Source organism: Oreochromis aureus, linkage group 15 (assembly GCF_013358895.1).
Source record: "Oreochromis aureus strain Israel breed Guangdong linkage group 15, ZZ_aureus, whole genome shotgun sequence".
Lineage (NCBI taxonomy): Eukaryota > Metazoa > Chordata > Actinopteri > Cichliformes > Cichlidae > Oreochromis > Oreochromis aureus.
The window spans coordinates 15,232,326-15,244,395 of NC_052956.1; the positions used below are offsets into that span (position 1 = coordinate 15,232,326).

A 12,070-nucleotide genomic window follows, 5' to 3' on the forward strand; every position below is an offset into this window, starting at 1 on the left:
AGACTACAGAGCTCCTGGTTTAACTGCATCAGAGGATTTCATCCTCTGAAAAATGAATGGATTGCATATCAAATGCATATTGATTTTCTACTTGAGTAATGTTATATTCGTACTATAATATTCAGAGATTAGCCATCATAATGGAAAATCTATGTGAATAATTATGACATTTGCTGCCTGCGGCCATTCAGTTAGAGTTGCAAAGTGGCTTTGTGTAACATTGTAAGTGCACACCGTGATGTATCAGGTGAAGGCAAGGACGGGCATGTCGGTATCGCTGCGTTTAGGTGTTTTATGTAGCGCACTGTTACATCTATTCTGCAAAAACCCACAAATGGAAATGGCTACAATAACATCTCTTTAGGTGCTTCACACCAAACCAGCTTGCAGCTCAGCTGTAGGTAATGATGGCATTATGATTGATCCCCCACAAAGTAAGTCCACAGTGATCAATGCTCTCCCATGTGTTTTCCATGCAGACAGCAGTGAGATTAAGTCGCCTCTAGCAGGGGGGCAGACAGTCTGCAGATTAGAAAGTTACAACTAAAGGGACTAAGATTTAGCTTTATCTCTCTCTGTGTGTGTGCGTGTGTTTGCATGTGTGCGTGCGTGCGTGCGTGCGTGTGTTGCTCTGTCTCCCAGAAGCAGCTATAGACAGAGTTTTAGGCCAGCATGTTTTTGGCTTCGGATTAGACCCGGCACTAGTGTTTGCCAACATCTGCCTGCCATTACCCGGGTGACACTGGCAGTCATGCAGTGATTAATCGGACTGTTGTGATAGTTCCCGTTCGGTCACTCTGCACCTCAGGCACATCACTTAGCAGCAGGATGGGGGTCAGCGTTCACAGGGTCATATGTCCTGGGAGCTTTCTGTGTGTACCTTCCTAACTAAAGCAGAATGCAGGCCTGTAGTTAATGTGCAGGACTATCTCATATTAACCTGTGATGCTCTGCATTCATGTGTGCAGTTCCACATTTGTAGCCTGCAATATATCTACTGCACACTGATACCCCGAGACTAGAACGTGTAGAAAATTTAAATCGGCTACAGACGGTAAAGTTATTTTAATAGTGTAAGTGAGGAAGTCAGAGTCAGAGTGGCCTCAGTCTGTGTGTTGCTGCATATTACAGCTCTGTTTTGCACTAGAACAAAGAATCAGCGAGTTGATGAAGGCTTTGGGCAATCTATGTTTGGTTATTAAATTATTGTTTTTAAATAACTATAAATAAACATCTTTGACAAACTAAGCGATTAATGGTTCATAAAAACAAACAAAACATCACAGCTTGCTTTTATGTATTTAGTGTTTATCTGGTCGTTTCAGTGGTTTTTCAAACAGAACTTTTTGAGATTTCACTCCTGGTGATGTGAAGATTTTCACATTTGGGGTGGCTGTAGCTCAGAAGGTAAAGCAGGTCATCCACTAATTGGAAGGTTGGTGGTTTGATCCCTGGCTGCTGCAGTCTGCATGCCAAAGTATCCTTGGGCGAGATACTGAACCCAAGTTTCTCTCCGACACGTCCTTTGGACTGTGAGTAAAGAAAAGAGATGAAAAATCGAAGCGCTGCCATGTTTTTACAAATATTCTAAACAGGTGCTCATCAGTAGGGTGAAATGACTAAAAAAGCTTGCTGAGATTTAAAAATATTTAATAAAAATCTAGAAGCAAGGAAAAGCACGACCTACGCGTATCGACTAAAAAGTCTTCATCAGGGAAAGATAGAGAGCACTTAGAAAATGCATAGAAAAGTGCTTGTATGAATGGTTGAATGAGGCATGTTGTATAGAGGTGGTTTGAGTGCTCAAGTAGAGTAGAAAAGCACTCCATAAGAACCAGTTCACTAAAACGTTGCAGACAAAATGGTTAGTTTATTCCAAATTGTTGGCAAAAAAAACCTTGTTACTTTCCTGTGTTGTAAACCTATTTTTTGAGGGATCAAAAGGAAAAAAACCCCAAAATATTTACACAAAGCTGCACACAAGTTATGAAGAAAAGATGTCTTCTCATCACAAAAACAAATCTTTTACAGATTTCCCTTACTGATATTATGCAACGTTTTCAGACTTGCAGCTTTCACAAACTTGCAGATCTATGGCAGTCATTTTAGGCAAGACGGGATCACATGCCCGTCGTGTGATTGGCCGGCCCTTTTCCTCATTCCTCTCCTTGACAGGCACGCTCACAGACAGATGCACAGCAGCTGTATTGCAGGATGCAGTTTTTCAGGGCGCAGTAATCTCTAAACATCAGAAATGCCAGCCACATGGATGCAGCAAGGCGAAGTGATCACTTGAAGCAGACAGAATGAAAAATGGCTTTTTTCCTCAGTTTGTTTTAAGATCTTATCTGCGTGCGCTGTGATCAAACTAGGCTGCAATGAAAGCGTTACATCCACAGATGTTTGAATCTACCAGTAGCCCAGGGAATAACATCCTTATCGAGAGGAGCTGTTATGTTGGCAAAAGGTAAACATCCCCTGCATTCATCTGGTCTCTGCGACTGTGTCAGTCTGACCCGCTTTATCGAGGCTCGCTCTCAGTGTTGTTGGTTTAGTAACGTATTTGATAAGGGCTGTTTGGAGCTTGGCCTCTTGCTCGACATCCTCAGGGCTTGTGGTATGATGGAGTTGTGGCATGCTGCTTCTAGAAGGAAACAGTCTGTGGTGAAATTTAGATTATGCTTATGATGTAAGAGTCTTTAAGAGACATTCAGGACTGTGGAAGAAGAGCTACTGTGACTTTTAGTATTGCTGGTTTTTGCCCTAGAGCTATCTTTTCCCAACATCTGCACACTGAAAATGCTGCTTTTTTTCCCCCTCTACTTTCTTTTTATTTTTAACCAGTTCTGAGCTGTAAGGTATGCAAGGTTATTCTGGCATATACCTCCACTGGCCTCAGGAACTGAAATAAAACCAGCAACCCTACAGCTGGTTTCCTTTGTGTGTGCCTGAGCCTTTTTCTTTCCTGAGCCAGCGAAGATAATTCAGCATCACTCTCTGGGATAAACTGTTATCAAGGATGCTCAGTAATTTGAGGCAGTGATGAGGCTGGGATGCAGGCGGAGGCCTTTAATGAGATTTGCTCGAGGTACTCTTGGTGTCGGCTCGCTGTACGTTTGTAGTTTCGCAGCGATGGCTCTCCCTGCTTTTCTGCTCTTTCTGTGACTTTAAAGAGAGAAAACAAGAAAAAGATACCTACCCCCTGGTATTTTGCAGCATACGGATGTTTTTTTTTCTCCAGGCAGTCATGCACAGAATGCAGCAAAAAAAAAAAACAACTGGATGAGCTGCAGAGTCTTGCTCTATACAGAAATATTTATTGTAGCTGGATGTGGAAAGCTTAGCTGTAAATATTCCATATACACAGTTATTAACTATATTTATATTTCTGGGCTTTTCACCTCTTGCATATCGAGGTAAACAAACTAGGCCGCCCTTATTAATGGGAAAGTGACAAGTGACCAACCCTGCTGCGGCTAATGAGTTTGCTTTACTAACTGCACCCAGCCTTCATCAAACAGAATTATACATTTCGCTCAGCTTTAAGTTTTGAGGTGCATAAAAAATGTAAATATTTTGCTACATTAAAGCTTAATGCCAAACAGCTTGTCTTGCAGTTAAACAGACACTCCTTTTTTTCTTGCTGCAGATAATTATTGTCATTCATTAGTTCTTTTTTTTCTGCTATTCTCCCTCTCAGGTTTCTGACTCAAGGAGGAGGAGGAAGAGTGGATTTCTGAGGCGCAGTCTCTGGAGAAATTTCTCATGAGGGGTGGATGAAAGATGGATAGAACCGGCCCCTCTCAGCTGTCACACTCTGACCTCTGAGTAGCTATGTATTCCCTGCATCACCCAACGAGGAGGAACCCCTCCCCAGATGTGGGGCTGTCTTCTCACCCAGAGTTGGATTAATAGCCAGAGCTCACAAAAACAGAATGGCTTTAGCTTGTGCAGACTATGACTCATCAGAGTTCATATCAGAGTACAGGTGAGCCAATACCTGCAGGACTCTTAAGGAGAAGTAATCAGCCTTGGATGACCTTCACAGAAGGATAGAGTTATACCCCAGGTTTGATGAATTAGTGTCTATTCCACTGCCTTGTTGACAAGGTCGGCCATGGCTGCTGCTGATCGCCAGAGCAATGGTTCCCTGAAGGGACGAAGAACAGACTGAGAGAGTCAACAATGCAGCGTAACGGTGGCGGCGTGGGCGTTGGAGGCCAGCCGTGGATGTTTCGCCGCGTGCGTCTCACGTGGCTCAGTTTCATGCTCTTCTTCATCCTGGTCTTCTTCCCGCTTATTGCCCACTACTACCTCACTACCATTGATGAAGCTGGGGATCGCGACAAGCACATCTTTGGGCCCCGGCCTGGCGGCGAGCTGTGCGAAGCCAAACATGTGCAGGACCTGTGCCGTATCCGTGAGTCGGTCAGTGAGGAGCTGTTGCAGCTGGAGGCAAAGAGGCAGGAGCTCAATGGGGAGATCGCCCGACTTAACCTGCGCATCGAGGCTTGCAAGCGCAGCATCGACAGCGCCAAGCAAGATCTACTACAGCTGAAAAATGTTATCAGCCAAACGGAGCATTCTTATAAAGAACTGATGGCCCAGAACCAGCCCAAGCTGTCGTTGCCCGTCAGGTTACTTCCCGACAAGGAGGATCCGGGGCTGCCACCACCCAAGTCTCCACGCTCCTGCCGCCTGCGCTCCTGCTTCGACTATGCGCGCTGTCCCCTTACATCTGGGTTCCCTGTATATGTCTATGACACAGACTCCTACCCATGGGGGAGCTATATTGACCCTCTGGTAAAGCAGGCTTTTGTTGCATCAGTTAAGAGCAACATTTATGTAACTAATAACCCCAACATTGCCTGTCTGTATTTGGTACTGGTAGGAGAGCTGCAGGAGTCCCCCTCCTTCCCACTGCCATCTCCTTCAGAGCTGGAGAAGCAACTGAAAACTCTTCCTTACTGGAGGTCTGATGGACACAATCATGTACTGGTGCAACTCTCTAGAAAGTCTATGACACAGAACTTCCTGTATAATGTGAGCACAGGGCGAGCAGCAGTTGCTCAGTCCACTTTCCTGGAGCAGCAGTACCGTGAGGGTTTTGACCTAGTTGTGTCCCCGTTAGTTCATGCCCTCTCTGAACCCAACTTTTTAGAAGTGCCACCTCAAGTTCCCGTGAAGAGGAAATACCTTTTCACATTCCAGGGGGAGAGGGTGGAGTCCCTGAGGAGCAGCTTACAGGAGGCACCGCCCCAGTCTTTCGAGGAGGAAATGGAAGGAGATCCACCAGCCGATTATGACGATCGCATAATCGGCACCTTAAAGGCAGTGCAGGACAGCCACTTGGATCAGGTCCTGGTGGAATTCACCTGCAAGAACCCGAGGCCAAGTTTGCCAACAGAGTGGGCTCTTTGTGGAGAGAGAGAAGACAGACTGGAGGTCCTCAAGGCTTCTACCTTTGCCCTGGTGATTGCTGCAGGGGATGGACAACTTGTAGCATCAGCAGGCTTTGGGATGAGGCTGTTTGAGGCTTTAGAAGTGGGGGCCATCCCTGTTGTCCTGGGGGACCACTCCCGACTGCCTTACCACCAGTTTATTCGCTGGAGTGAAGCTGCCATTTTGGTCCCCAAGCCCCGTGTAACAGAGCTACATTTCCTCTTGAGGAGCCTGTCAGACAATGACATGTTGGCTATGAGGCGACAGGGCCGCTTTCTGTGGGAAACATACTTCTCAACCTCAGAAAATGTTCTCAACACCATTCTGGCCAGTATCAGAACCAGCATCCAAGTTCCTGCTGCACCCATCAAAGAAGAGCCAGTTCATGAGATTCCTCACAAAGCCGGGAAGCTGGCTGGGACCGATGCCAACCTGGCCGACAATGGTGATCTGGATTTGGGTCCCGTCGAGACGGAGCCTCCTTATGCCTCTCCACGCTTTCTCCGCAACTTCACATACACAGCTGCAGACACTTACAGATCATGGAACCGGGCCCCGGGGCCCTTCCACCTGTTTCCTCACACTCCTCTTGACCCGGTGCTGCCCTCTGAAGCCAAATTCCTTGGCTCAGGTACTGGTTTCAGGCCTATTGGAGGAGGCACAGGAGGCTCTGGAAAGGAGTTTCAGGCCGCTCTTGGTGGGAACGTTCCCCGAGAGCAGTTCACTGTAGTCATGCTGACTTATGAGAGGGAGGAGGTCCTGATGAACTCTCTCGAGAGGCTGAATGGACTGCCATACCTTAACAAGGTAGTGGTAGTGTGGAATTCTCCCAAGCCTCCTTCAGATGACCTGCTGTGGCCAGACATTGGCCTGCCCATTGTGGTGAGTCTAGAAAGATTTTTTTTTTTTTTACGTGCAATGATTTATCTAAATAGCGTTGTTATAGTAGTTTTTTTTTTTTAAAGGAAATCATCTCGTGCTCATCCTTTCTCTCTGAAATGCAAAAAGGTAACCTGCGATGTTTGATGTGTCAGATGAAAAGTTTCTTCGAGTACATCAGGATCAGTCTCTTTGAAAATCTGTTGGAGTCCATACAAATTACCAGCAGCTTTACTAAAAGGATTGAAGAAGCTTGACACCCATGAATAATAAAATTTGTGCCTTTGAACTAAGGATGAAAAATCAAATATTCATGTGGTTCACATCCACACCATTAGGTTGTCACACTGACTTTCTTCACATGTGGTGAGCTGATGGGGAGGTACTAAAGAATTTGGTGGTGCCAGACTGAAACTGATATACACAATCTGCATCAGTGAATTATTTATATTATTAATTTGGTTAAATTAATCAGCTACATTAACCGATTAATGTGAGTCTTGATAGCAAAAATCAAGTTACATCCTTGTAACAAATTTTCCTTACAAATTGTAGATGACGATTAAGCATCATGCCCTCATGCTCCCATCGCTCTGTAATAGAGGACTGATTAGACCACAGGACCTTTTTCCATTACTTCAGAGTCCAGTCTTTATACTGCTTGGCAAATTGAAGCTTTTTTTTCCTTAGTCACTTAATCACTTGAGTTGTCTTTGCTTTGTGCATGTGAGAGTCCTTTTACTTTAACTGTTTAACACAGCTGTGACGTCTGCTTTCAATTTAAGATTGGATTTCGCTACATTTTTAAGTGATTTGCAGTCAAGGTTTCAGTTCACCACTATCCCTATTGCAAGTCGAAACACATTAATCACAGCACTAATTATCCAATGATTTGTTCTTACCTACTTACTTGGTTAAATGCAGATGGGAATGTCTCTTTCCTCTCAGTAGGGCAGAGCTTTTATACATGCAGAGTGTTACTGTTAGCTGCCCCCTTATTCACAGGGGGTCACCACAACAGGTAGCTCCACATGTTTGATTCGACAGTGTTTTTGTACCCAATGCCCTTCCTGACGTAACCCCGAATTGCACCAGGGATCTGTTGGTTGGAAGAATGTGTTAATGACTACACTGCAGAGCTGCTGTGTTAGAGCTGTATTAAAAAGGAAGAATGATGACATCGCAGTTTATTAAGTGTTCAGAAATGTTTTTACAAACTACTTTGCAGTTTAACGTGAAGACTCCACACCTCAGCTAAGATGTTACTGTGTTGTATGTGCTACATACAGTTCTGAGATTGTAATGGAGACAGAGCCCCGTGTTGATCAAGCTATTTGATCAACACATTATTTCTAGATTACCTCAAGCATCATATTTCTGCATTACATTCCTGAAAAGGTTTTCATATGATGCACCAAACAATAAACACAGATACCAATACGCATCTGTCATCAGCATCATTACAGGCTGACTGATGTGGACTTGGGCTCTAACTGGACTCTAAAATGCTCATTTTTGGCACCCTATTAGAATAAAGTGCACTTAAAGCACTTCAGCTTAACAGCTTACATCTAACAGCGATTTGCAGTAAGATACAGGAAACAGCGTTTTTAGAAGCAGTCACTACATAAGCAGGTACTACTAGATCTCATCTAGACTACTACTACTTCTCTAAAACGTGCCTTTTATTAAAGCTCTTGCTGCCTCTCCTCTCCTCCCTGCAGGTGGTCCGCACAGAAAAGAACAGCCTCAACAATCGCTTCCTACCCTGGGATGCCGTGGAAACCGAGGCAATCCTGTCTATCGACGACGACGCTCACCTTCGCCACGATGAGATCATGTTTGGTTTCAGGTGAAGAAAAATGTTTTTGCTATCGCCTGGTGCACACTTGTCATTTCATTTGGTGTTTCGGCGTGCTTATTAAAAGCGTATTAACCCACCGTGGAAATGTTGCTGCAACATTGAAGATGAAAAGTTGATTTAATTAGACTTTTGCGACAAAGATCAACAGAAAAAAAGTCCCTCTTAATTCTAATGTGATAGCAGAGCTCTAAAAAGGGAGCTAATTACAAATACTAAGCACAGTACTTGTTTAATTATTTTCATTTTTATTGGTGTTGTTTTGTCTTGCAAGTCATTAACTGGAAAAACAATTCATAGATAAATTAAAGATGATAAGTTGTGCGCGGTGCTTTTCTCAAGAAAAGTGCTTCTGAAGAAAACTGAACGCAAACATTGAGCTAAATGGAAGGAAGGAAGGGAAAATGCTCAAAATAATGTAGAAACATCACGTTCATAAAAAACACTAGATCCGACAGAGAGACTGAACCTCCTGCTAGAGACCAAAGTATAGAAAATAAAAGGGAAATGTGCTGTCAGCGTCTTGCTCATACAGCACTCAGATGAGCTGAATATGAAGGCCGTGCTTAAACCAATTAAACGATCAAGCGCGCCGTTAAGTTATTTTGGTTTACAACCTCTCCCCTCTGTCAGACTTGTCTACGACTCGGTGCTGCAGCAGCTTGTCGAGGCAGGCAAAAACTCACTTGCCGAGCACGAGTACGCCGGGGTCATTTGTCACGAATTATCTCAAACTCCCCCAGAATTACACAGGAATGTTTCCCCATCTCCGCTCTCGCCAAAGAGGAGAAGCCATTCGGCAGCCGAGTGCGTTAGACATTTTAAGTGGTCTCACATGAACTCATTCGAGACTTTAATTTGCTCTTTGAGATTTCTTAGCTCCGCGAGTCCAAAGTAGGAATTTCAAGCATCCAATTTGATGTATTGAAACACTTTTTGTGCACATTCCTGCAGTGAATCATAAGGAAAAAAGGCTATATACTAATGGAAAAGAAAATAATTAATGCTTGACAGGAAAATAGTCACATGCTTACTTGGCTAACAAGTTGAAACAGATGGATTTGAAAGGGCAGCATATGTACAGACTCTTGAAATCCAAACACAGAAATTTGTCGTTAATTCTAAAATAAAAGGGAACCATCACACAGTGTCTACATGTTGCTTAAGAAGTCTTCAAATATGTCAAATGCTCGTTTATGAATAAAAGCCATTAAATTATTTAATAAAAGTCAGTTTGGAGGCTCTTGGTCACAAATTTCAAGCACAGTGCTGCTGTTCTTGCACATTTTGTGCATCTAGGTCACTCACTGCATAGTTGAGGCAAAGCTTTAGAGTTTACTGACTGGGAGTGCAATGACCAAATATTATTATTGGCTGGCGTTTTCCCCGTTGTCTGATTTTAAACAAATCAAATGGCATTTATTGGTGTTTGATAGCTGAATTTTGCAAAATGTTACAAAATTGTATAAGAGCTGAAAAGGTAACAGGTAAAATTATGTCAATAAAGATACATTAGCTGTCTTAACTGTTGTAGCTTATGCCTATAAACCTCCCTAATGCAAAAATCTTCAATCCTCAGGCCCGGTGTTTACGTCTCAAAAAGTGTGTCGCTTTTGATTTGTACACTGCTCAAAGAAATTAAGCGAACACTCAATCATCACAGTGGAACACAAAACCAGTTAAACTTCAGGGATAACAATCTGTCCCGTTACGAAGCATAAACCAGAACTGGCAGGTCAGCCACTGGCACCCGCTCTCTTGACAAACGAGAGCTGGATCACACCGAGCACATGTGACAGGCGTGATGGAGTCTGGAGACACTGACAAATATTATCATGCCTGGAACACGATGTTTGAAGAGATTGGGCACAAGTGGCTGACCCGGCGCTTGTGGTTTTCTCTGGCAGTGGAACTACGTGCTGCTGGTCTGTGAGCACAGGTTCCACAAAATGCCAGGCTGTCATGCTGCCCTCACAGAGTCTGATCAGTCAGTCAGAAAACTGACTCCCTAATGGAGGTCATTTCAGCTTTTCCTCATGCAAGGGATGTTTTCAGTTATGGTCCTGCTGCTGTAGCTGTGTCCAGCTCTCCTCGTGTGGTCACTCATCTTCCTGCAAAACCTACTCGTGCACAAGCACATATGGATGTTCCATCCTGGAGGAGCTGGACCATCTGTGCAGTCTGAATGGACTGCATGATACCAGTAGTGACGATAACAATACCAAAAATCAAAACTAGAGAAATATCACTTAGTAGGAATAGGAGAGAGCATCGGTCTGTGGCCACCAGCTGCAAAAACCACTCCCTTTTCTTGTTTTTGCCACAGTGCCCATTCAATTCAGACTAGGGCTGGGCTATATCATACCGTTCACGGTAATACCAGTGTAATTTTGGGCAACGATAGGAAAATGAAATATCGCGATAGAATATGGGTAAAACGCACATGCACAGTGCCTATGTTTACATACGCACATGGCGGCGACGCAGAATGAGAAGAGCGAAAGTGGATCGTTAAATGAAACGGATGAACCAGAATGTGTTTGTAAAAATGCTGCAACTTCAGTGGTGTGGAACTGGTTTAGCTTTCGTCCGTCAGATACACAACAAAGCACTATTTTTGGTAGAGCATGCAAGCAGGCCGTCGTTATTACCGTGTTGTTTGGAAAATACGGCACACTTAAAATCAATCCTTTGATTTTTCTGAAAATCGACAGTGCCCCTTATAATCCCGTGTGCCTTATGTATGAATTCTGGTTGTGTTTACTGACCTCGAAACGATTTTATGTGGTACACGGCGCTCGAAAATCTGTCAAATGTTTCAGTACGACTTTGCTAAGTTAGGAAGCCGCACCGCTTGATGGATTGTCGGAGCATTACGGCTATCGTAGGCAGGAGCCTCGCGGAGTGATACGTACTGTGCTTCAACATAATATTACTGTATTGTGTGTGTATAACCTCTTTTTAAGTTTTGTGGATATTCTACATGGTTATGCTGAGGATATTTCGGCCAATTTCCACTGGAAATGCCTTTTGGTTAAACTGTCAGCAAGGAATTTGCACTGTTAAATTTTTATATAACTTTAATGCACATAAAAAACAGCTGCTTGTTTACGTGAAAATACATTGATGGGGTTTTTTGCACTAATAAAGTTGTGGAGTTGTAAAGTATTTTGTCTAGTGTCAATTATATCGTCAGTTATATCGTTATCGCAAATTTTCAAATGTATATCGTGATAAATATTTTTGGTCATATCGCCCTGCTCTAATTCAGACAACAGTCACCTCAAGGTGCTTCATATTGAAAGGGAACAACACCACAATAGTGGAGAGAAAATGCAAAAAATCAAAAAACCAGCCAAGCATTTGGCAAGAATGGGAAGGAAGAACTCCCTTTTAACAGGAAGAAACCTGGCAGACATTTGTCATGACTGTTTGGGACTGATTGTTGTCACTTTAATTTACACCACAGGGGCTGAAATGGATTCACAATAATAGATGCTTTCTAACTGGACAGATTTTTAATCCTAAAGTTTAACAGACCTGTTTATTAGACCTGTGTTATACTCTGATGATCAAGTTCTCTAATTTCTTTTTTTCTTTAGGATTGTATTTCCACTGCTCAATAGTTAAGTTTTAAATTGGTTTAAAGTGGTTTATTAGGAGGCTCTCAAAAAGGCTGCTTATACATGTAAGCTATTAATGTATGTAGTTTTTGATTCAGAGTAGCAGTGAGGAGGTAAAAGGATACAGAACAGTAAACTGATTTTGATGTGTTTAGACAGATAGCATTATATTTGGTTCTAAACACTTAATTAGAAAGAATCCAGCTTTAAATGTTTCCATTAATGTTGTGTATGTTGAGAGAGTCTGTGAGACCAAGCTCCTCGA

At 43.2% G+C, this 12,070-nt stretch overlaps 1 protein-coding gene across 2 annotated transcripts in view; it reads left to right on the forward strand.

Moving 5' to 3' along the window:
• extl3 (exostosin-like glycosyltransferase 3) overlaps positions 1 to 12,070 on the forward strand; it is a 40,135-nt gene that overhangs the window by 20,866 nt on the left and 7,199 nt on the right. Inside the window, exons 2-3 of one of the 2 annotated variants that reach the window (XM_031730200.2) lie at positions 3,701 to 6,324; positions 8,046 to 8,173. In XM_031730200.2, the coding sequence (XP_031586060.1) occupies positions 4,186 to 6,324; positions 8,046 to 8,173 (2,267 nt within the window). In that variant the 5' untranslated portion in view covers positions 3,701 to 4,185. Of the gene's footprint in view, positions 1 to 3,700; positions 6,325 to 8,045; positions 8,174 to 12,070 lie in introns of those variants that run through there. The other variant, XM_039599396.1, reaches the window with a different exon arrangement.